This window comes from Achroia grisella, unplaced genomic scaffold (genome assembly GCF_030625045.1).
Source record: "Achroia grisella isolate CSIRO2021 unplaced genomic scaffold, CSIRO_AGI_Agris_v1 utg660, whole genome shotgun sequence".
Classification (NCBI taxonomy): Eukaryota; Metazoa; Arthropoda; class Insecta; order Lepidoptera; family Pyralidae; genus Achroia; species Achroia grisella.
The window spans coordinates 5912950-5939853 of record NW_026712984.1 but is presented as its reverse complement, the minus strand read 5'-3'; the positions used below and the strand labels follow the sequence as shown (position 1 = coordinate 5939853).

Genomic DNA, 26904 nt, shown 5'->3' with positions numbered 1-26904 from the left:
TTTGACAGATATCCCGGGCGGAAATAATAATCATCACGGATTAATGAAGAAATTAAACTTATTTTAATAGTTTTACATAAGTAGACATGTTTAAGTATGAGTTTCAAAAGAGTAAAACTAAGTTTTATTGACTGTAACGTATAGTAAAATGCGCTGGTTCTAAGAGAACAATGAACGATAGCGGTGCAGAATGTTCCGAGGCCCTTGATCCCAGAGTACAGGTGAATAAAATCAATATTTTTGATGGTAACTGATTATACAGACACAGAATAATGTATCTGTAAAATAAACAATGAAACTAAGCGCATTAAAGTAAGCGTTTTATTTAAAATAATTTAAAAAAGAACTTGTTTATGTTTTCTTCTTTCATAATACACCTACACATATCCTATTATTGTTAGTTGAGTTTATTTATTTAATCATAGGATATATATTTAGTTTGAGTAGGTATACGTTATATATCTGATTCTTACTTATATAATAAAAAAAAACATATTTTTTATTTATTATTCTGAATACAAAGAAATTATAGGCATGGAGTACTTTATTCCTGGTGGCATTTTCAACTAGTCAACCATTGGGCTAAACAAAGAAAATTCATTTATTCGTTTTTGTTTTAATTTTACTGACAGTATAAAGTATTGTAAAAAGGCTGTTATTAAAGATACATTAATAAATGTAATAGTATGTTTTCTGAGCCACAAAAAAAAATGTAAAAAAATATAATGTCATTAAAAATAATAAATGCAAAAAATCTATACTTAAAAATAAATCCTATAAGAAGACAATATCATTATTTTAGTTACATTTATAAAAAATAAAAATTAAAGATTCTTGTAGTCTTAAATACAAGTATAATTATACTTTAATTAAAATATTATATAATATTACTACATATACTCAAATGTGTCTCTAAATAATTTTATAGTAATATTTATTAGGCAGATGGATATACAAATGAGAGAGGCAAGTGGTTTAGAGGTCCACAGACAAGAGATAAGCAGAGCTCATGTTATGGGTACTATACAACTGATAGAAATACATAGAAAACATCCAGACCGTTCCTGCTCATGAATACAAACATATTTTGAGAGGCACAACCGGCAATCATCTATACATGTAAATAAAATTAGAGTGTCTGTTTCAATATTACGAAATATCCATTGTTTACTACATGTATATGAATATAAATATAGTACTTATACTAAATTACATTTTTTTACAATTTCTGTCTGTCTGTTCCAGCTAATCTCTAAAATGACTGGACCGATTTTAACGGGACTGTTTTTGGCAGGTAGCTGATGTAATAAGGAGTAACTTAGGCTACTTTTATTTTAGATAAATAAAGTAAAATTCCATGAGGATGAAGTCGCGTGTACAGCTAGTCAAAAATAAAGTGTATGCTACACCACTAGACCAAGGTCAAGACCTGGGCCAAGTGTCTCCAAAGTGATAGGCATCAGCTACTTAATCTTTGTACTCAAATTTTTGACAATTCCAGATAGAACTAGAAAGACTGAATACGGCCACTGATGAGATCAACAGACTGGAAGTAGAACTTGATGAGGCTCGTCTCGCATTTCGGCGCCTCCTAGCTGAAGGCCACCTCCGGATCCAGCAGTTAACTAAGAAGTTGGGAACCAGCGTGCACAAAGCTAGACCTTATTATGAAGCTCGATTTAGATCCAATATTGTAAGTCATTTTAACAATTCATAATTTTTCAGATGTCCCGGGAAGTTTCTTAAGTTAGATTAGGTTGGAGTTTCTGTCTGCCGATTTTTGTCCCAGACGAAAGTTCTCGATAGCGAACTTTGAAAAAAGGCGAGCACAATAGATCTATGTAAGTCGCAGTGCTACAACACCTAACAATATCTCAAAACCGTGGGGAAGGGGATTGTTAGTAATGTGGACTAATGATCCTGTTGCTAGCAATGTACCATGTCAGGTCGACCTCCACGCGGTACCCCCTGGAAACCAACGTGATAAATTCCCGGTGGATTTGTCACGTTGAGCTAACTGATCTGACTTCATGTTCATCCTATCATCCTCCACTGGTGCCCTGCCAGCGTAAACGTTTACGCACGCGGTGCACCATTCCATTATTATACACTAAAAAAAAATCGGAAACACTCAATACAAACAATAATAATATCTCGTCCACACTCTGGTACGGCAAAATGAATCTATCTCTTCTCCAAAACGGCTTAATTTTGATAAAACTTTATATGTATACTTGGTAGATGTGAGAATAGGTTTTATGTATTGTTTATGCCCGTAAGTGATAAAGGAAAAATTTTGAGGTGGACCACCTCAAAATTTTTATTTGACGAAATGGGCAAAAGCTTTTTTTTTATTTTATTATGTGGCATTAAAAATACTTACTATCATTTGTAGTCATCAATCACCATCTATTGTAGTGTTTGATACATAGTAACATTTACAGACATCACAAGAACTGCAAACAGCAACTCTTGCATACGATAAGGCAAACAGTGCCCACGCAGCTGCCAGGGAGATGGTGTTCCTGGCAGAACAGGGTCTGGCGAGGCTCGCGGAGGGCTCTGAAGGTGGGGTCACCCTGGACCCCGCCTGGCAGGAGATGCTTAATCATGCCACACATAGAGTTAACCAGGTAACGTACCTATATCAAAAAATTAATTCATTTTTGTTCTTTATCCTTGTTGTTTGTTCTTATTGCTCTCCGAAACGGCTGGACTGATTTTGACAAGAGTTTCACTCGCAGATAGCAAATTTTATAAGGAGTAATTTAGGCCACTATTATTTTGGATTATTTATTTTAATAAAAATAAAGTTAAATTCCACGCGGATGGAGACGCAGGTAACAGCTAGTCAAAAATAATGCTGTTGCTCATCTCTAAAAACGCTGGACCGATTATGACAGAATTACACTCGCAAGTAGGTAATGTTTTAAGAAGTAACTTAGACTATTCTATTTTAGAAAATGGATTTATTTTTATTTAAAAAAATACTCGCGGAAGAAGTCGGGGGGCACAGCTAATCATAAACAAAAAGGTGTGCTGGGAGATATAATAGAAGTGAAACTTCAACGGACTGCCGTCGTTCTCTCTCTTTCTCTCGCAACGCGATATATGGTGTCCCCCTCCCCATTCGAGGGTAACGCTTGTTCGTGACCGAAAAATCCTATTTATTGTGCAAAAAACAAATACAAAATAGACTTAACTTAGGTTATATATCTATATTAATTCCATATAATTGAAAGGTCACTTCAAAATAATATTTAAAGGCGGAGTCAGACCGCGGGCACGCGACAGAGTCGCTTTTTCGTGAAAAAATAATTCTAATATAGTCTATAGAATTTTAACTTTTAAAAAAAAATTAGGCGGAGTCAGACCGCGCGCACGCAACGGTGACGCAACGAACGAAGGCAGCCGCCCACCGAGCTGCCTCCGCCCTTGTACAGCAACTACAAAATGGCCTCAAGAGACACATAGCAAAGTCCAGGTGAGTCTTACGGATTTGCTTTTCGGACTACTCTAATCCTGTTGGCCGCAGCTAGCCTTTACAGCTTCACAGGACGATAGGGGGCGAGTGCAGATGTCACTCCATACACACGGAAGGACTTATGGAGCGGCTGAAGGCCAACTCTCACCTGACGGATACGACTTTAGTCTGAGGGCACCGCGGGGGGTTCAAACCTCTGCTCAGGCCGTCGTAATTTCGAACCCCGTTTGAATTATATATATATTATGTAAAGCTATATATATTTTTATATTTATATAGCTAAATATAAAAACAATGCTAGTTGTACATGAATGCACGACTCATAACAAATGCTTGTATATTATTGAATACAGTATATACTAGTATTATAAATTAATTGTAGTCACTATTTAAAACAATTCATATGCTTGTGTAGTGACCAATTGGAGTTTATAAATATCTGCATTTACATATATTACTTTGCTCCATACAGTTTGATCTGCTTCCATTAATTTGTAACTGGCACTAAAATTTCCTATTTAGACATTTTTGTAATTGATTCTCTGCTTGCAAATTATAATTAATTATATTAGTCACCTAATAATAATTTTATAATAAATATGAAAATGACCCTTTACACTACAAGTTCTTTCACGCGCGACCAGTAGCCCGATTTAGCGCGGAAAAGTCAGCGCACGAAATCGTAACCTGATTGATCTATTGTCTAAACTTATATATTTTTAAAAATAAAGTTTGTTTATTTACATTTTAACTATTTATTATTAATGCGAGATGATGGAATATGCACTTTCATTTAAGATGTAAGCTGCCGTTATACGGTCTTTCACGCAGAAAAGAATGAGCATGTAAATGTAGACAAAGAGAACGAGAAAAACGTGTCTTAGTGCCTTTTTATAATAATTAATTATCATTGCAAAATGGCGGACATCTGACTACGGAGTAAATGCATAATTATAGAGTCATTCATATTTTTTAAGTCTTTGAATTAAACAAAATCTGTGGAATAAAAAAAATAAACTTTTATGTAAAGTGAAATGAAACATATGCGCAATCTTGCGCAAAAGATTGAACACAAAAACTAGTTAAATGGAATCACTCACGATTACACGCGTTAGCTTTCCCGCGCTGATTCGCGCGCATTTCTGAATCGCGCGTAAAAGAACGTGTCGTGTAAAGTCAGCTTTACATATAGAGATTGCACAAGTGCATTTAAATCTTGAGAATGTTTAATAGTCTTTTACGAGCCGAATTGCGCGTAATCCTGATCTCGCGTCAAAAAACGTATCGTGTAAAGTCAGCTTTACATATAGGGATTGCAAAAGTTCATTCATATCTTGAGAATGTTGAGTAGTGTTGTCAAGCTTTACACAGAGATTGCAAAAGTTCATTTATATCTTGAGAATGTTGAGTAGTGTTGTCAAGCTTTACACAGAGATTGCAAAAGTTCATTTATATCTTGAGAATGTTGAGTAGTGTTGTCAAGCTTTACACAGAGATTGCAAAAGTTCATTTATATCTTGAGAATGTTGAGTAGTGTTGTCAAGCTTTACACAGAGATTGCAAAAGTTCATTTATATCTTGAGAATGTTGAGTAGTGTTGTCAAGCTTTACACAGAGATTGCAAAAGTTCATTTAAATCTTGAGAATGTTGAGTAGTATTTTCAAGCTTTACACATAAAGATTACAAAAGCTCATTTATATTTTGAGAATGTTGAGTAGTCATTTAAACTTTACACATAGAGATTACAAAAGTGCATTTAAATCTTGAGAATGTCGAGTAGTGTTGTACCTTTGCTTAATTAGTGGCACAAACATTTTTTTCCGCAGGCTGACCCACGCAGACACGGGCACCTTCACTAGTGGTACTAATTTTATTTTAACTATACCTTTTTGCATGGCTATAACTCCTGCATGCTACTTGTAGCCTATTTAGTTTTTTATTTCATTATAATTATAAAAGTTATATTTTACTAGCTGTCCCGTCAAACGTTGTTATGCTATATAGATTTAAGTACTAATATCACTGTTAAAAATAGGAGTTGGTGGTAGAAGGGTGAAAATGTTCACTTTTATATAGCTTTATATACTTTTATATTTTTAACTAGCTACTCACCCCGGCTTTGCACGGGTGTACACTGTACATGTATTATATATATAAACCTTCCTTTTGATTCACTCTATCTATTTAAAAAAACGCTTCAAAATCCATTGCGTAGTTTTAAAAATTTAAGGATACATAGGGATGGACAGACAGCGACTATGTTTTATACTATGTAATGATGCCAAAACATATAAAAAGAAAAAAATAATATTAGGGACACTTAGGGATGTGAAAAATAGATGGTAGTTGATTCTGAGACCTACTGAATGTGGAATAAAATTTCATTAAAATCGGTCAAGCTTTGGAAGAATATTGTAACTTGTGAGAAACGAGAATTTTATGAATAGAATAGAATAGAAAATCATTTATTCAAATAAACTTAATTTAAGCAATTTTGAATAGTCAACATTTTTTTAAATCTACCGCTTATTCGGAAAGCTGTCTCATCACAAGAAGAATAAGCAAGAAACTTGTGTGTTGCTCTTTTAAACAATCCTTGTAAGTTCACATTTTACAAGTCGAAACGTGTGAATACAAACTACCAACCAGCACTAATTTATTTAGGCTCAAATATAAAAACACAATAAGATTAAATCAGTCGTATGTATAAGTTTGTAGAATGGATAATTATTATTATAAGAGTAATATTAATAATCTAAGGACAATTCACTCAGCGCCATCTAGACCCAACTTAAGCAAGCTAAAGCTTGTGTTGGGGGGGACACATACAAAAACTTTCACATTTACTGATAAGACGTAGGTCTGGCCGTCGTGGGCTCTTGAGCTATTACTATTGCTATTAGAAAAGCAGTAGAACGATGAAAAGGAAAAAAAAAATATTGTTACATGTATTTCTTAAAGCCAAAACATAAAGAACTTAAAATACAAACTATTTATAAAGTCTGTTTGGGAATACATGTATTTGTTAATTCTTAACTATCTATACATATAAATAAAATTGGAGTGTCTGTTTGTAATATTAAATAACCGTTTTTTACTACATGCATATGACTAAAAATACGGTACATACACCAAAATAACATTTTTTACAATTTTTATCTGTCTATCTGTTTGTTCCGGCTAATCTCTGAAATGGCTGGACCGATTTTGACGGGACTTTTATTGGCAGGTAGCTGATGTAATAAGGAGTAACTTAGGCTACTTTTATTTTAGAAAAATAAAGTTGAAATTCCACGCGGACGAATTCGCGAGAACAGCTAGTTCAAGAATATATTTATAGCAACTTGTCGGGTCTACTATCCTGTTAGTCATAACAGTTATTTTATCACAATTGGAGTTAGTTTTATTTATAGTTAAAGGTTAAATGTTTATTGACCACAAAACCATCAACAAATATAGACCGCATAGCTTCTTCTCTCCGCATATTTTCATTACTTGGTGGTTGGTTATCCTGTCTATAATGATCACTTTGGTTGATTGAAAATAGGATTCAGAAAATTTTCATTCACATGTGATTTATATTTTTATTTCCACAACATCGTCAGTTCATATTTGTAGATACTATGTATTGACGTTAATGAAATGATAAAAATAAATAAAACATTTATACAACATCCTCTATTATTTTGTTATTAAATCAACTACTATTTAGTTGACACATTTAAAATTGATTAGAAAAAAATTAATTTATTAGGAAAGATAGGTCCCTTCTTATTCTTTTACTTACTCCTTATTCTTTGTAATAAATTAGAAATATTTCCTATATTTTCTTTCCCTATATGCTAGCTCACATGTTCTGTAAGAATTACATTATAATTCCTCCAGCCATTATTGCGTGAATCCTTAACACACAAACAAATAAACTTACAGGCAGTTTACCACTCGTCACGATTTTGTGTCGAAAATGATGTCGTAATTTTGGTGCTGAATGTGAAATTGTAAAATTATTAGCATAAATAAATAGTTAAAGAAAATCCTATTAATTTTAATTGAATGTAATATTACGTTCCTATTATCAATCATCCAAAGTGGGAATTTTAGCACATTTAAGAAGAATTTATCATATGGACACCTTTCAGACCGTATTTTGAGGAGAAAGCGCGCATTAACTCTGCGCTGGAGAACCAGAAAGCGAGGATCCAAACCCTGGAGGAGCAGGTGGCGGAAGCTAAACAGCAATACTCCTCTGCCTTGAGGAACCTGGAGAGGATATCTGATGAAATTCATAGGCATCGGTCAAGACGACAGTCTGCCAGGAATGGTAATTAATCTATACATATAAAAAATCTTACATTAAACAGTAATTTAAAAAAAATGTCGGTCTGTCTGTTCTGACTAATCTCTGAAATGGCTGGATCGATTTTAACTTGACTTTTTACAAAATATACAAGTAATTAAACTAGACGTGTCTGTTTATAATTTCAAATTAACAGCTTTTTACTAAATACATATGAAGGTATGCGGTACTTAAATAAATAATAATTTAATGTTCAAAGTTTATATCTGTATATCTATTTGTCCTGAGTAATCTTTGTAACGGCTGGACTGATTTTGACGGGATATTCACTTGCAGAATTTGCACCTAATGTTATATCAAGTAACTGACACTAAGTTTAACTATTATCTTACAAATTTTCGTCATAAAAAAAGTTTAAATGGAATCAGAGAAAGTCGCGGAAAACACCTTGCGGTTGATACAATTTTTAATTTACAATATTTAATTTTTGAATGGTTTATATCCACTCGGTATTTAATGTGATAAAAATTTCAGGAACTCAAATAGACATCGACCGGTCTACCATAACGGATACGGCCAGTGATACCAACACGACGACAAGTGACAAGCTGGAGGAGTTGTGCGACCACAGCGCTGACGCCAGCGTCCGGGAGTGGCTGCGGCGGACGGCGGACGCCAGGCCCAGGTGTCTCACGGACGCCGACACCTGGACCGAGATCGACCTGGACTACTCCAGCCCCGAAGAGGTAACGTATCCTGGAGACGAGGTGTACTCTATTAAAGACAGATTATATATATTACAGCATTAAAGTAGACTGAAAAAAAAAGGGACCGTTAGAATTATATAGAAGCATGACATATTGTATTGCTGTATCTTATGTTGGTAATCTTAAAAGTAAATAAATAATATTTTATAGATAAGTTTCGAGAAATGCTCTCTTCGTCCACGCTCCACGCCTGAGAAGTGTTCCCCACCAAGTCCCATGGAGTCCAAGGTATCTGCGGCATCCCCTCGTCGCATCATCAGGTCCGTGGACCGCAACGCCTGCCTCCGAGCCGAGCTGGAGAAGGGCAGGCGACAGAGCTTGGATGCGATCCTTCACGACACCGGGGAGAAGGTCAAAGAAATGTTTCAAGGTCAGTTTCGATGTTACTCAAATTCATGAATCATTCATTCATTTAGGAAATTTCAGCTGCTTATGAACGTAATTTTTTGTTATAATTAATATTTTTCCCTGCCATGCCTACATAGGTGTCTAAGTCGATCGTTAAATGAAAATTCCGTGCATGAACAAATATTCCAACGCATTTTGTCGTTTAAGTAATCGGTAATAATAATAATAATAATTCAGCGCCATCTTGTTTTTATTATAATTTATGTTGTAACTGTTGTTCGTTGGGTTATATAGATTAAACAGAACAGAACGAAAGAATTAACAAAAAAAAGTAGTTAAATGCAAACCCTCACGATTGCACGCTGGCTTTCCCGCACCAAATCTGTAAAGGCAGCTATTTACATAAAAAAGAGACGTTTATCCGAGTATTTGTATGATGTACTCGCGGGCAGGGTTGTCGCTGTTCGGCGAGCGGCGCGGGTCGTCGTCGGCCCCGCGGTCGCCCCGCCGCGCGTCGCCCGGCCGACCCCACGCCGCCTCCTCCTCCGACGAGCGGTATTCCGACACCGACAGTCTTGCCAGGTATTTGAGCAGCAGTTTTAAATCCTATATTTAGCACTATCCGTTTGTACAGACATACTGTGTCAGACACACGCCACTGTTCTCCCTCGCCGTTCACAGTAACGCCAGCAGTGTGCGCTAGAAACGACATAATGCTTCTTTCTCTTTCCCACATATATACATACCAAACTATAGAAATATTCGTCTTCTTAATTATCGGCTCTCAGACACATACCACTGAGAACAGTCGCTGTTCGCAGTTATGCCCACTTGACGCCAGCAATGTGCGCTAGAGATAAGATAATGCTTCTTTCTCTTTCCCACATATATACGTACCACACTAAATATTTATCTTCCTAATTATCGGCTCTCAGACACACACCACTATTCTCACTCGCCGTTCACAACTTATGACTGTATGACGCCAGCTGTGTGCGATAGAGACGATATACATTCCCATATATATGACACTGTTATCCATGACGCCAGAAACACCAGGGGTATACCCTTAAAAATCATAATATACCCTTCTTAAAAGCTCCACGCTGTAGTGTCTAGTGAAAACCTCGGCAGGTATTTCATTCCCCAATCTATGTGTACGCAAGAAGAAACTCCTCTGAAACCGCACTGTCCAAGACCACTTAGGTTCCACCGTGTAGGGATGAATTCCCTGTCGATGGCGAGCTGCGCGATGGTATGTGATATATATATTCTTTATTCTAGCGTGGAAATGCTCACCGATGATCAAATAGCATCACTCATGCTCGACGCACAGCTTGAAGCAGTCTGCGAAAGACTAGCCGGCGTCGCGGTACGACAGCCGCGCTCCCCCAATTCCCCCGAAGCCAGATTTTGAACCGTAACTCTAAATACATAAGGTATACTTTACCTTAACATGACACACCTGATATTCTAGATCTTTAATTTGGAAAGTACAAGTTTTGCTTATCATATAAAAGTAATTGTCAACCGTAAAGCGTAGATAATAAGGTGCAATATAATTTAAGATTATTTCACAGAAATAGATTTGTGTATTGTAGTTTTGGTTTGTTACGTCGACTTTGTTCTATGTTTATTTCAGAATAACACTTGTCCATAGAGTTACATATGAATGTGTATGGTTATAAGGGCAGAGGAAGGCCGAAAAAGATATGGATGGACGGTGTGAAAGATGATATGGTAAGAAAGGAAGAGTGCTTAATTTTTAGTGCTTATTTTAGCTTCTAATCTATAAAAATTGTAAATTTATTCTGGAAAAGATATAGCAATGCATTTAGAATAATTCATAAAAAAAAATATATTTATAAGAATAACACATATATACATAAGTTTGCAATATTGAACTCTATTACAAGGGATTGAAGGTACAATTTAGAATGTGTATTACGATATATTTATCCAAGTAATTATCGTAAGAGTCGCAGGTATGATTCTCGTGACGTGTTATGCAATATTTTTAAGTGCAATCGATAATATAAAGTACATTCCAATATGATTTGAAATAGCATAATAAAAAAATAGAGTAAGAATAGGTTCTTAGATACTCCGTAAATGAAACCTAGAGTAATATAAAAAAGACAGAGAGAGTGCACTCTGTTAGAAGGAAGTATATACTATATCCTATTCAAAAGTGCTTAAATATAAGTTTATTTGAATACAGAATTTTGTATTCTATTCTATTCTATATTGCTTTGAGAAATTCATTCATTCATTCATTCATTCATTCAAAGATACCTAATACGTTGACTGCCAACTACAAGTTATTTCGTAATGTGTTTACTTGCTTAAAATTAATTAAATATCATTATCATATATTAATAAATATTATTATCATTACGATAAATATTAATAAATATTTATTAAATTTATAAAATTAATATTTACATTAATTTACATTTGCATACTCAAAATGTAGCTGAATATATAACTGTGTATTCATTTCTAAAAACAAGGTAACCTATTCAAAGCAAATAAATAAACGACCAAAAAGTTGAATTATAAAAGTAATATTCATTCAGGAAATAAAATAAAATTTATTGTTTGTGAAATTAAAAAAAAACATGTATGTTTTTGTACAATTAGAATTTTTAATAATATAATGTGAGCAAAAGAAATTGTCATTTTGGCAGTCAACCTGTTAATGAGGTATGTATGTTATAACAACATACTTATGTATGTTTCAAATAATTAATGAATAGGCGACAGGGTCCTATGGACACCTGAGTGAAACCGAAGCTTGCCACTAGTATAGATAAACATCTAAATATCCTCACACCTATTTATAATTTAATTAATATAATATAGTGATATATTTTAAGAAATGTGTTACATATGAATGTCGATGGTTATAATGGTAGAGGTAGAGGAAAGAGGAAAAGAGATGCATGGACTGTGTGAAAGATGACATAGCAAGAAAGAATATAACGAGATGACTGCGAACAGGGATGAATGGAAGAGAAAAACATATTACACCGACCACAAATAAATGGGATAAGGAAGAAGCAGATGATAATAATCTTTCAACTGTTACCTGTCAAAATGACATTAACGCCCCATCTGTGAGATCAATTGCAGGACTTGTCACAGATGGGGGTTAAACCCAGCTGTGGATAATCCAATAATTTTATAAAGTGGTTTCAAAATAGTCCAATAAAATTTTAATATAAACCATGATGTGATCGTTATGGCGCAATTTATAAAAATAAACCCGTAAATACGTGAATAATATTCAGAAAGAAATTTTGATTTACATTGACGGGAAAAGGATGTAAAATTAAAAATAGGGTTGAAAGACGTCTTTTTCCAAAATAACTCGATAATGGTATGAAATATGAAAAAATGTTTTAAATAAAAGTTGTAGAGAAAAAAAATCTGCACAAAACAGGTCCTGTTCATTTTTTCATTATCTGCTGTTGTTTAGCCACAAAAACTTGTTAGATGAAATTTGACTGTTCTTAAATTTGCTTAAAACTTATTGGAACCTCCTCAGATGGCACTATATTTTCAGAGTCCGATAATTGGTTCTTTCGCAGATGAGAGGTTAATATAGTGACATATAATAATAATGATTCTTTCCTACTATAAATTATGCAATATTTTTTCACACAAAACTATAAAAACATATCATATGACAAGTCATATAAATAACGTATAAATCATCTAGTTGATAAAGTTCTTACATATGTAATAAACAAATTAGTAATGGAATTTGAATCTTATATACATATATCACACGCTATATATTAAATAGTTTCTTTTTCGTTGTTTTTGGATGATAGGCAGCTAGCCAGAAACAAATTTCGATGACCAATATTGCTCTCAACTGGAAATAGATATTAAATAGATTTTCGCAGTTTTTTTTACCTACATGGCCCACGAGCCAGAAACAAGTTACGATGACCGTTTTTCTCTCAGCTGAAAATAGATATTAAATAGGATTTGTCGTTGTTTTTGACATATATGGCTCGCGAGCCAAAAACATATTCCGATGACCAATTTCCTCTCAGTTTAAAATTTCTAAAATAGTTATATTCTGAAGCATAGTGAACAACAGCTGCGGTTACTAGAGCGAGTTGTGGAGAAGCAACCTTGTAAACATGTAAAAAAAATTGAAATGATTGACGAAATTTGTCTCTAGCTGGCCTTCAGGCGCTCCATAAATCTTTCCGCGGGCTTGAAGTGACATCTGTACTCGCCCATTATCGTCCGGTGAAGCTGTAAAAGCTAGCTGCGGCCAACAGCATTAGAGTAGTTCGACAAAAATAAGGCGACTTATAGCGCGCCATACCCAATCTATTACACCGGTTATTCCCTATAACCTTAGAATAGTAGAAAATTCAATTATATTATGCAATAAGCGAAATGATAATAATATTAATGTTAGTTAGGACCGTGTATAAAATAATGAAATGCCTAAAAATAATTATTAAATCGTTTAGTTCATAAATTATAATATGTATATACTCATTATGATTTAAAATTGTTTATGCTTTTTTTGGCTGTGTTTTTACACAAATTTGAAATGAAATCAAGCTTCTCTATTAAAATATGACAACAAATTAAAAGATTGTAATTTTTGTAAAAACAACTATGATATTTTGCTTTAAAGTCGATTTTCCAAAATTTGTATATTTTAGTTAATACAGTTTATTATTAAGTGCGTCTTCAATGTAGTGCGTCATGTGTATTGAACACATGACGCATTACATTGAAGACGCATACAATTGTTGCGTCTTCAAAGAAATGTACAATAGGGGCTATCCATAAATTACGTCATATTTAGACAAAGTGTGACGAAGTTTGTCAGTATGTGATGAAGTGTGACATTCTGTGACAAGAAGTGGGAAGAGTCCTAATTCAAATTCAAATTCAAAAATCATTTATTAATGTAGGACATTTTAGCTGCTTATGAACGGTAGAAACATTTGTATACACGAGTATGATTGTTTGTATTAGTCTGGGTGTTTTCTGTGTGTAATATGTATGTATATATGAAAACAAAATATCTATATATCAGTTATCCAATACCCATAACACAAGCTTAACTATCTTAACTTGGGTCTAGATGGCGCTGTGTAAATTGTCCTGAGATTATTATTATTATTGTGAGACCTTTCACATCAGGAGGGTTAAAAAAATCGTGACGTCATTTATGGATGGTCGTTTACTGTACATTAAATATTTATATTACATTATGTTATATATTTATTGTCAAAATGGTAGTCAAATATATGTATATATATCACAGAGAAATGTGGGAATGTCAAGACGTTCATCACGACGTAGACACTTGCCAATGCCTCTGACTATCCTATACGGGATAACAGTCGCAAATATTTATTAAAAATTCAATATATTTATAATTATAACACAGTATTATTAAATTAATTTCGTATACTAAGTAGTTCATTAGATTTATGATCGGCGCCATGTTTGTAGTGATTATATTTCCCGCCATTTTATTTTTTTATTTTTTAAACCAAAATTATTTGTGGCTACGATCATAGTGTATTAATTATTGGATACTCATCTTTTTTATAAATTTTGTTACTTTTATATATTTTTAGCAAAATTTCTATTATATTTATATTAATTTATTTTTGCTCAGTCTTCCATGATTTAAAGTATTTCCTGTTACATCATATTATATAAATTGAAAGTTTTCGTCGTAATCGTGTATATATTTAAGTGATATTGTTAACTATTTTATTAGTATTATGCCTGACCATAGACTGGCCGCTTATAATTTATTTTCAATCTAATATGTAGATTCATTTTAAAAGATAATGTTAATTGAAGTACAATTTTTGTAAAGGGGCTATCAAACGTTGTTGTTGACAAAGTGTGTCATTGTATATCAAGGGGCTAAAGGAGTCAATAATTTCGCGTATGAAATGATGATATCTAAGACTACTCTCACTCTCTTAAGAGGACTCTTAGATTTTTGACATTACATTTCAATTGTAGTAATTAAATACTAAATTTTAGCTATTAACCCGCTCTTTTGTCACAGCTTAGATGTTACTTCCTTAACTTACTTAAATGTCTTTTAAGGGAGTTATAGTATAGCATATGAGGCATGTCTTAGACTTCTAGAATGGCAATGCATAAGTATCACGGCGTAATGATAACGTGATGTTTGGAGAACAGTTACTGGTTACGTTGTTTGCTAGTTACATAAAAAACGTATGACAACCCAACAACTTTTGTAATTTCAAATTGTCATCCGTATAATGACCTTAGAAATTATTTTGCATTTAGATAAATTATTTATTTAATACCCCTGTCCTTAGACAGGTCGTGACGTATGGATATTGAATGTAGCATTTAGTTGTAAAAGAGTTTTGTTGATTTGAAAGCATTGGTCAGGCATTTAGGTTAAGATTATTGAACTAAATGGGCGTATCCAGGTAAACTAGGAAGGTAAGGTTTTCTTTTGTACCAAGGAGAAGGGCAACCGAATTTATTTATTTATATAGAAAATTAATTATTATGCTTTAAATTTAATTTGTAAACTAGCTATGCCCGCGTTATCACCCATGAAATTTATAGACCATTTGTTATTCTGATGTATGACCATGTGTTATGATGATGTTATCACTATGTCGCGGAATTAAACAAATATAAATCTATTAAGTAATATAGTAAATAATAATTTTCAGGGAGGGGAGGCTGTTGTTCGTTGCCTCCTCCCTCCCCGCCCTCTCCCTGCTCCTTCCAACCCTGGGTATGCCCATATAACTAGATATTAATACAAAATGCTTACTCTCATTGAATACGCTTATATCTCGCACAATGTGTGTTTTTGTATAACAACGCCAGTAAACGTCACAAATAGAAGTTGTTACATAGCACAAAGAAAAGTATGCATTTATTAAAAATATATTATTTGGAAGGTAGACTTTATGCTAGAAATTTTAATGTCTATTTTCTAAAACCATTGCTTTGGAGTTCATGCAGTTTGTTATTGAGTGTACGAAATATCAGTCAGGTACAATGATATGTAATTTTTAAATATATGACTATAATACTTACTGCTCCAATACAATTGTTCAGTGTACCTAATATGCATATATATAAAATATAACCCTTTGTAGATGTTAAGTACCTGGACGACTGAGCTTCGTCCGGTTTTAAGTTGTTATTTTACAGTTGATACGTATAAACTTGACAAAATATTAGTAAAATGTGATTCGAATCACATTTTACTTTTACTTTATTATTTCACAATTTACATATCATTGCACTTGACTATATTTCGGTTAGGTACTGTTAATAAAATATCTAGCAAAAATAAATAAAACATATAATAATAATAATTTCTATAAGCCATTATTTTGTTCACTAATTGGAATTTGTGAATATTAAATTACTTATAACGATGGACTTGTGAATATTTGTAAAGAAAAATATATGAATTTGTATTTATATTTTGTTAAATATTCGACATCGTTTTTACTAACTTAATCATGAAAGTGTCATCTATTCTGATTCATTTGAAAGAAAGCGATAACATATATATAATATATCTAACTTTCCATAAAGATTAGGTACTGCTAATATTTACAAGTTCAGACATCATCCCGAACTCATTTTTGTAACAAAATGTGGGACGTGACCTGTTTTGTTTGTAATAAGGGGCTAACCATAAATTTCGGCACATGTTAAAGGCGTCGACCCCCTTGTGTGACATTGCATAACAAGTTGGTGGAGTACAAACTTCGTGTAAAAAATGTAACCTGGGACTTCCACTCCGATTTCTTGCTCATTCTTCTTGCAATGAGTGGTAGAATAAAAAAATATGATTAATCAAACTGCTTTTATTAAGTTAATTTGAATAAAGATTATTTCTATTTCTTGGGAGGGGTCTTAGATATTGTGACATCACATTACAATGACTTTATATATAAAAATACGTGTCACATTGTTTGTTCGTGATGGACTCACTACTGATCAGATTGCAAATTTGATTTGCACATTGTGTTCAATTTGATCCAACTTGAAAGCTAGCTTACATCTCAATTTATAGTCGCAATATTATTTTATTGCCTTAGCCACAGCAACGCGTGGCCGGGTCTGCTGGTTTTAGTATAAAACACGAAATGTGACCTAATGTGACGGAGGGGGTTCGACGGGGTTATTAATGACTGAAATTCGTGTGACATATATGGATCGCCCCTAATTGTCTATTAGTGATAACATAAATTATTATTATTATTAGAAATTATGTTTTACCATAGGAAAAAAATCTATGGTTTCAGTTAACAGTCGGGTCTTAGTTGTGATATTTATTTATGTCTATATAAGAGCGTGATATTTTTATTGCACTTCTATAGATTTTTTATTTAAAATAATAAATATCTCATCAAATAAATTAATAAAACATTTATATATGTACGTCTCACACTTTAATGAAAGTACTACAATTAAAAAACCTGATAATTTATTTAATTATATAGTGAGGTAACTACAGTGATAGTTTTCGAGGCGGCTTTAAAACGATATTAATTTTGCTATTGTGATATTACTCTGTACAAATCATGACATCATGCGTGATAAACTGATAATCTAAGAACAATAACTGAGCCAATAGAAATACTCAACATTATATATTTGTCACATGTCACTTGTAGAGTTATGAAGGGGCCGTGAAAGGATGGTGTTCGGCATAAATCACGAAAAATGGAAGGTATCATGTGTTGACGTGTTGCTGTGGGCGATGCTGGCGGGGTTCGAATCACCGGTCATTTTTTCCAAAAACATGTTTAATGGGGTCATTGACTATGTTACTTCAAAACTTATTAAATAAAGTAAACAATGATACATTTTGGATTGTTTTCATTACATAAATTAAATTACTCTAAAATTAGTGTGACTGAACTGGATTCATCTGTCAAACATGCTGAACTGGATTCATCTGTCAAACGGTTTCTAACCGAGTTTTTAATGTTTTTCATCTCTGAAAATAATGACTCGCAGGCATAGGTAGGTGAAAATATTGTTAAAATAGCATGAGCCAGCTTCTTCAAACAGTTATATGATCGACCGCGTGCCCGAAATATTGTACCGCGTGCCGTCAATGGCACGCGTGCCATTGGTTCACCTACCCTGCTTTAGGTAATGTGTACTCGGGCGGCTTCAAAGCCGCGTGTCGCCACAATATCTTTATTTTATTTATTGTACATTGTCATTAGGACAATATACCTACTTTGCAAGAATAGTAATAAGGAAATAAATACACATGTGTATTTATTTCCTCGTCAAACGCTCCATTTCTAAACAAAAGAGCGTGTTGTGAGATATTGATTTTTCTAGAATAAGTTAGATTATAATTATCTTTAAATACTCTGTATTTAAAGATCATATTCTTTGTTGGTACTAAAATATAGATACATGTGATTTAGGATGGAAAGAGGTCTTAGTCTTAAACCTCACCACATACCACCAAGAGAGAGGGGGAAGGGGTTAAAATATTTAAAAAAATACATTAATAATGGACGGCCCCTAATAAGCTAGAAAAGATCTCATAGATTATTAAAAATTCAAATTTAGTAAACTGTCAAATGAGAGTATTTTAGTCTATGGTAGTTATTGTTCTAAGGTCATAATTAATAATATACTGTAAATAAAATATGTGTTGACTTGCCTTCAAAAGAATAATAAATATTTAAGTAGTTTGTTTTGTGTTTTATTTCTAAATGATTCAATACTATTACCCGACGCTGCTCACCTGGTGGAGTGAAAATTTAATACCAGTTATAATACTGTTATCTTTTAGGAGTACATAAGAAAATGGTATATCTAATGGAAGTGTAGGTACTTTAAAAATCTTTTCTTTAGTTTAGTTGACAGAAATATATTATATACGATGATCGCTACATAATTTGTTAATAGGTATTGATTATACACATGTAATAATTGTACTATTTATTGTACAGTTTATTTGATAGTGCGCTATAACACGACGCGGAGTATATCGTTACACTGAACTAAATCTGTTATATTAGCGGACTATTACTACTACTATTAGCTTAGGACTAGATGGCGCTGTGTAAAATGTCCAGGGTTATTATTATTCAGTCTCAAGAAATAATAGACAAAACTGAATATTTCATACTTTTATTTGTCAATACAATGGATACAACAAAATATTACGAACAGGGACGGAGAACGCATGCATTACTCTAACAAAACGGAAACGATAGCAAAATTAACATTCAGTGTTACTTACATCTTAAATATATAAAAATACATTATTTGGTTACACGATTTGGCAACGGCTACGAGGCTCAACGCTGTTATAACACACCTAAGAGAATGGATGTTTGTTACTCTTTCACGCAAAAGGGGCCGTTCAAGTATTACGTAAGCACTATAGGGGGGCGGGGGGTCTTTTCTTTGCTTATTTTGGATGACATGGGGGTAGGGGAGTCTGTATGATGATTACGTCATCGGTCGTAATTTACTTTTTTACACGAATGGCAACCCTCATATTGTCTTTGTTAAAAAAACAATACATTAATTGAGAAATGTTTACGTAAGCATGGGGGAGGGGTAAGAGCTTTGCTTACTTTTGCTGACAACGGGGGATGAAGGGTAAATAATTGTGATAAATCTGCTTACGTAATACTTGAACAGCCCCAAATCTACTGAACGGATTTTGATTAAACTTTACAGTAATATGGCTTATACATCAGAATAACATATAGGCTATAGTTTAAAAATATATTCGAAATATAGTAAGTACAACTGAACTGTAAAAATTTCAAAATTTCGGAAATCAACTTTATTAGTTCAACATTTAGATAAAGTTGATTTTGCAAAATTTGGATTTTTTTAGTTCATGCAATATATAATTACAGGACCACCACTTAGTGGTTTTATTTATATCTAATTGGCGTTTTTTATACACTGGTTGGAATTATCTACTAGCAGTGAGCCTCGGCGTCTTCACTCCACGTCTAAGGCTGCTCACACATTAGTACAATCCGTCGGACGATTCAATTGGCGCATAGATACTACGCCCCGCCCTCTTTAGAAATGCACCAATCAGACGCCGTCGTTCACACGAGTCGTCCGACCGATGTTGTGTGAACACCCTTAATAAACATTCGACATACATATAGAAACCAATGGGCGTGCCCCAAGGAATGATTACGTAAAATCGCACACTTATGTACACTAATGACTATATTCCACTATCAATATATATTGTTACTTTTGAACTATCGCGTCTATACATTATAAATACAGTTTGTTGAGCATTAACACGAATAATTTATTTAAAATTTTAATCCTTACTATTATAAATGCGATAGTAACTTTGTTTGTCTGTGGCGCTTTTACACCAAAACTACTGAATCGATTTAAATTAAATTTGGTACATAGGTGTAGACCCTGAGAAAGAACAGGCTACTACTTTTTAATGTGAACAAAGGGTTGTAAGGGGTTGAAAGGGATGAAGCTTTGTATGTAAGTATTTTACCCTTAAAGGGGTAAAATAAAATAGGGGATGAAACTCACGGATCCTTATTAAATTTATATGTATTTATTTTGATGATGAGAGCTTTCCGAATGAGCGGTAGATTAAAAGAAACATAACTGTGACTATTCAACTATTACTACTATTCGACTATTCAAAGTGCTTAAATTAAGTTTATTTGAATAAAATATTTTCTATTCTATTATATTTGACGTGAACATAGATAGTATCACATGGACCAACATTGACCAAATAACTAAAAAGACACAAACGTTTAACATAAAATAATTCGTGCCAACACCCAACAAATTATATGAATATAATAATAATTCATATTTAATACATATCGTTATATAATTTTTACTTTTGATGTAAATATATATTTTTTATTATAAAATTTGCTCTTTCGACTGCATTTCCAAATACATATTCAATTACCAATTATTTTAAATAGATATAATTGTCATTCCTTATAAAGGCGATATATACTTGTGTTCCTAATATTTGAAAACAGGGGTAAGGGGATTGTTATTAATGGTCGACCTCCACGCGGTTCATCCTGGAAACCATCGTGAAAAATTCCTAGTGAATTTGTCACGATGGGCTACATTCGTACATGGCATACATGCTCATCTTATCATCCTCTACTGGTCAGCACCATTTTATTATCATCCCATTATGAAATCTGACTGAATATTATCATTAAAATGTTTACTTCGCGTTATAAATCCTTCAATAGTCTATAACAGTGTTTCCCAACCTGAGACCCACGACCCACGGGGGGGGCAATTTGAGAATGTTACTAAAACTCTACTAATGTACTCTATTAAAATGATATGGAATGTGAATATCATTTTTCATTATTTTTTAAAAATTTGCTCACTGTTTCATTAACAATATCGTAGTGATTTTCTCCTAAAAGATATTATATAAGTTTCTTAAGTGAACAATACAATTTTCTAATATTTTTTTTAATTATGAATGTTACTTAATATTGCTGACGTACTGGCCACATACTTTTATAGTTCATACATTATATTTTTACTATTAAGAATTTTATTATATATTTTTGTATACAGAATGTTTTAGTGTCGAATAAATATTATGACAGTGGAGGGGGGCCATAAGAATTTTAGAAATGCTAAAGAGGACCATGGTTCTAAAAAAGTTAAGAAACGCTAGTCTATAGATAATGTAGTATATATTGTCTTTGGTCTGATTAATCTGTAAAGTTTGTAGTCGATGTTTATAACATACACTGTGCATTTTTACAGACCGCCATTTTCACAATACAGATTATGAAAATGGCGGGAACGATCAAATTAAATGTGAAGCGCGAGTTTGTTTTTATTTAAATTATTAATTAAATACAGTATATATAGATAGATGGATTAGATAGATAGACAACTTATTTGCTTGAACACAACAAATATACGTGACTTTTTGACTATTATATTAATACATAAAGCTGTATGTATTTTCCGCTCGGAATATAGATCTAACTAACATGGAACATTTTACATAATACTCTATCTAATTCTATCACATTAAATTCACTATTTGAGCACAAAATCCATAACTACATCTAATAATTATAAATAATATAAAAAAATAAATTTTAAGTACAATCCAAATAATACATATGAATCTGTTCTCGGAAGTTGAAAAAATACTTTAAATTATTAAGTTATATAATTTTATTGTTTTTATTGTAATTGATTTCGTTATTTTTTTATTAGTAATTATATTATATAATTTAATTAATAAAAATGTTTATATATTAACAAAGAGTAATGCGATAGTGGATATCATTATTAGTCATAGACAACTAAATAATATTAAGCTAAAAAGCCTAGAGTCCTGAATTGATATAAAATATAGTAAATTAAAAAAAAAACACCATAAGTACTTCTAAGAACAGAATCATAATGCAATTGTGACATTTTCAAGCGTAAGAAGACAATAAAAAAATAATAGATAACACATTTTGATATTCATTAATCTTTTTACAATGAAATAACAAATAATTCCTTCATAGTAATTGAATTAAGACATATTTTGAAAGTTACCAGATTAAATAATAAAAAAAATCATGCTCCACAAAAATTTAAGAAACTTTTTGAAGAGATATTTTGAAAAATTACATAATAATATCAAAAATTCGTCATTCGTTTTTTTTTTTCAATCAAATTGCACAGAACATATTCCATACTGCTTAATTTCTAAAACTTTAATAAATTAATAAGTAACATGTAAACAAACACTAAAGCTAGTTATAAAAAAAAGCAATAACAATCACTATCTACAAATCTATTAATATATTTTTGGGATAATTTCATTATATTCTTACTTCTATATATATTTTTGCAATACGGCGTCTTCTCGTTACTGTTGCTGTATTCAATACCAAAAATCAGAAAAACAATTAAAATCATACGAAAATCAAACGATAACATTCTAGTGATCTTTTACTACGATTCAGACGCTTAATTATACTATTCTAATGCTGTTGGCTGCAGCTGGCCTTTACAACTTTCGAGGAATAGAGAGCGAGTGCAGATGGCACTCCAAACCAGTGGAAGGACTTATGGAGCAGCTGAAGGACAACTCCCGCCTGACGCATACGATTTTAGTCTGAGTCAATAGTAATTACGATACCCGTTTGAATTGGACAGGGGAATCTGTCTCCAGTAATAAGCAGATTATTATGTAGTTTCTGTTTTATTACGATTTAATACTAATGCAGTGGAAAATGGATCTCACAATCGTAGTTTGGAGAAAGTGTTGATACTGAATCTTTTCATAATTTTTGTAAAGTATTAATTTAACTATATTCTATTTTGTTGATAAGAGTAAAAAATAAAACACGTGTATACATTTTTACATCACTAAAAGAAATGTTAACATTATTAAAGCCCATTGCAGTACTTTTAATCATAACAAAATATATAGTTTAAAAATAATAATATCTAAACGCATTGCAGTAACGAGAAAGTCTATAATTTAATATCTTAATATATTTTTTCTTATACATACATACCACACCCTTAGTGCTATACTGATTTAACTGAAAATAAACAAATTTAGAAAAATGAACTCTAAGGTTTTATTTATTAAAGTCTATTTCCAAAATTTGATAAATTTTGAGTTAATACAGTATTGTAATAAGTGTGAGATATCTCGTAGCCAGAATTGACTTGTACAACAGCTTCAAACCCTGTTCAATTATAACATAATCCTAGTTTAATTAAATTATTTTTACTGTACAATATTATCACTATGACAACCTATCCTGTCTCGGTAGGGACGTCTTCGCTTATAGACGAATGTATGCGATTTGTAAATGAGTCTATACCGAAATAACTCAGGAAGATTTCATCAGCTTCCTTTACACCTACGCTCTTTCACGTGCGAATAGGCTTTCAAGCAAGAAATAATATGCATGTAAGTGTAGAGAAAGGGAGCGAGAAAGACTGCACGTGCCGTCAGTGAGGGCCTTCCCGCGTTCTTCAATATCTTCAAAATAGGCGCTGAAGCACGCACGTTTCAGCTCCTTTTGTAGCAATCATTGCAAAAAGACGGATATCTGACTATTGTTAAAGTCATAATTATAGAGTTATTGATGCTTACTAATATTACAAATGTGAAAGTAGATGTTTGTTACGCTTTCACGCAAAACCTACTGAACCGATCATCAATACAATGAACATAGGATATTTATTAAAAAAAACAATTTTCGATTCAATGCGAGCGAAGCCGCGGATAAAAGTTAGTAAGTAATAAATCTTAAACGTGTCTTTGGGAAATAAAGTGTATGGAATAAAAAATAAAAATTTTAAAAGCACCTGAAATACCCTGAAGTGTACGCGCGAAAGAGTGAACACAAAAAATAGCTAAATGCAATCACTGACGATGGCACGCGCTGTCTCTTCCTAAATAATAAACCTTACTTAATAGAGTCTACCTTAAGAAAAAAGCTTTGACTAGTGCGCGCCACGGTGGTCACACATTATGCGGTTCAGTCGATCGATTTTCATTCAGTCATCAGTATTTGCTTACTTCCGATTGGCGCGTTCGTTTGCTAAGCCCCGCCTCTTTGCATGGTAAAATCGATCGACTGAATCCAATAATGTGACCGCACTAATTACTTTGATGTTTCCTAGCCGAGTTCTTTTGGTATAGACAATTTTACAAGTGCGTACACACTTCTAACGAAATCACCCGGTCAGGAAGGTGCCTTTGTATTATTTTAAGACTTGTAGGATGCCCGGGAACAATGATGATAGAAAAGATGGTTCAGTGATTTTTTTTAACTTTGGTAGTCTAATTGATTTATTTAAGTACACTGGCAACACTGGGCAATATTCATACGTTTGTAAGGAGGCTCTTGGATAGAGATATCAATATCATCGAAAATCGAGTAATAATTAAAAAATAGTTTGTTTTATATAATTAACAATAATGATCCAGGACAATTCACAGAGCGCCATCTAGTCCCAAGCTAAGCAGAGCTTGTGTTATTTAAGTATTAACAATTTACATTCTATAAGCTTTCTTAGGTACTAGACATCTTATAGAATACTTAAAAACATTTGTTTTTGTGAATATGTATGTAATACATAGAAAATACCCATACTACAATACTGTTCGGACATCGTCGTCTCGCCGGACTGGAGTCCGCGAGCAATGCACCAACTGGCCCTCACTTCTGATCTCGCCACCGAATACGACATGCGCTCAATATTCCATCTCATTCTCTCATTTCAATTATTATACGAAATTACAGTCAATAATGAATTTTTATTTTAAAACTCCTTAGTGTAGGACCCTACATTAATGGTCCTTCGAGCCGGAATACAAACAATCGCACAGTATAAACATTTGTATTAATAAGTATGATTGTTTATTAGTCTGTGTATCTTCTATATATTATGTATGTATTTAAAAATATATATTTAAGTATTCTATCAGTAGTCTAGTACCCATAATACCAGCTCTGCTTCGTTTGATAGATGGCGCTATGCGAATCGTCCAGAATTATTATTACTTTAAGAAATACAGAATACGAACTGACTCTACTCCTACTAATATTTAGTATAAATATTTAATATAATCATTGTGCTTTTTTTCAGTCACTTTTCAATACCGATTCGTTAACATCGTATCTTACACATAGGCTAATGTTGCCATTTTTTTTAAATCTAAAAAATACATTTATTAGATCAGCCTGTATAACTTGCAACATTTATATTAACTGTCAAAGTCTTTATACATAAAATGAAGTCGCTTCCGCTGTCTGTTCGTTTACATCTTTTAAACTAAGCAAGGGATTTTAATGCAGTTTTTAGTTGTTCCGGCTAATCTCTGAAATGGTTGGACCGATTTTGACGGAACTTTTTTTCAGGTAGCTGATGTAATAAGGAGTAACTTAAGCTACTTTTATTTTAGAAAAATAATATAAACGCGGACGAAGTCGCGGGAACAGCTAGAATAATTATAAACTTTGGGGTCATTTATAATAAAATATATTACTGAAAGTTCACTAGGTTTATCGTATATATATAAATAAAAATGGATTTATATTATCTGTTTAATATTGAAATAACCGTTTTTTAATACATACATATGAATAGTATAATTTTCTCACTCGCCCTAAGAGGCTTACATAAATACAGGTCCAAAAAAACGGCGTTTTTCAATGATAATTTTTTAAATTCATTAGTGTAATATTGATATTGCAAGTTTTACAGTCCAAGTCCACAATTTCTTTATTTGTCCAATATATTATTACAAATAGATTATAACAACATCCACAGATTATAAAACAATTGGCACATTTACAATACTATTATCATTTTTTTTATATCGTGTTCCTAGTGTCATTTCTCTAGCATCCGTTGTACGAATATTTTTTTTAATTTATATACGTAATATATAGTAATGTGGTGTTATATACGTCTTCATTATTATATATTGTATCTTTCATTAATTTATGACGATTTTATATTCTTAATTCGTTAATGGAATGTCAAAATAAGAATGTAAAATATCTAGGAAATTTTTGCGTTTGAACATCGTACCAGCTCTTTTCTACATTTCATTTTTTTTATACTATTTTGGGAGCAAACATTTTAATTTACCAGACAAAATTGGTCGAATTACTTCATAACTATCCAACGAATATACTATCAAAATTATAATGATTAAATATATACATATTAATAATAGAAAGTAATTCACCATTCTTTTACCCGATTCTTTTTTTTTACCCGGGTTCTTGACAAAACTGTACATAAATTACGAACTGTCAAAATGACTATTTTGACAGTTCGCTTTTTTAAGCTCTTCATATGTTATTTACGTATTTAACTATCATGAACACCCGCTATATATTACAATAGCGATGGATTAACAAACGAACATTTTAATATTATACATTTATACTAACTTTTTTATATATTACGT

At 32.5% G+C, this 26904-nt stretch overlaps 1 protein-coding gene across 1 annotated transcript; it reads left to right on the top strand.

The window, feature by feature from the left end:
- Nucleotides 1–26: 26 nt before the first annotated feature.
- LOC131849813 (uncharacterized) lies at nucleotides 27–10314 on the top strand. Its single transcript, XM_059199935.1, has 9 exons — nucleotides 27–221; nucleotides 1502–1693; nucleotides 2445–2633; nucleotides 3363–3484; nucleotides 7625–7806; nucleotides 8329–8528; nucleotides 8700–8919; nucleotides 9350–9479; nucleotides 10182–10314. Exons 1-9 carry the CDS (start codon nucleotides 171–173, stop codon nucleotides 10312–10314), a joined length of 1419 nt encoding a protein of 472 aa, XP_059055918.1. The 5' UTR covers nucleotides 27–170.
- The last annotated feature ends 16590 nt before the right edge of the window (nucleotides 10315–26904 follow it).

Excerpts from the sequence above, each read along its gene's own strand:
- LOC131849813 (XM_059199935.1), top strand. The coding sequence starts at position 171 with ATGAACGATAGCGGTGCAGAATGTTCCGAGGCCCTTGATCCCAGAGTA. Across the intron at positions 3,485-7,624 it reads AGACACATAGCAAAGTCCAG|ACCGTATTTTGAGGAGAAAG; the intron begins GTGAGTCTTACG and ends GACACCTTTCAG. Across the intron at positions 8,529-8,699 it reads ACTACTCCAGCCCCGAAGAG|ATAAGTTTCGAGAAATGCTC; the intron begins GTAACGTATCCT and ends AATATTTTATAG.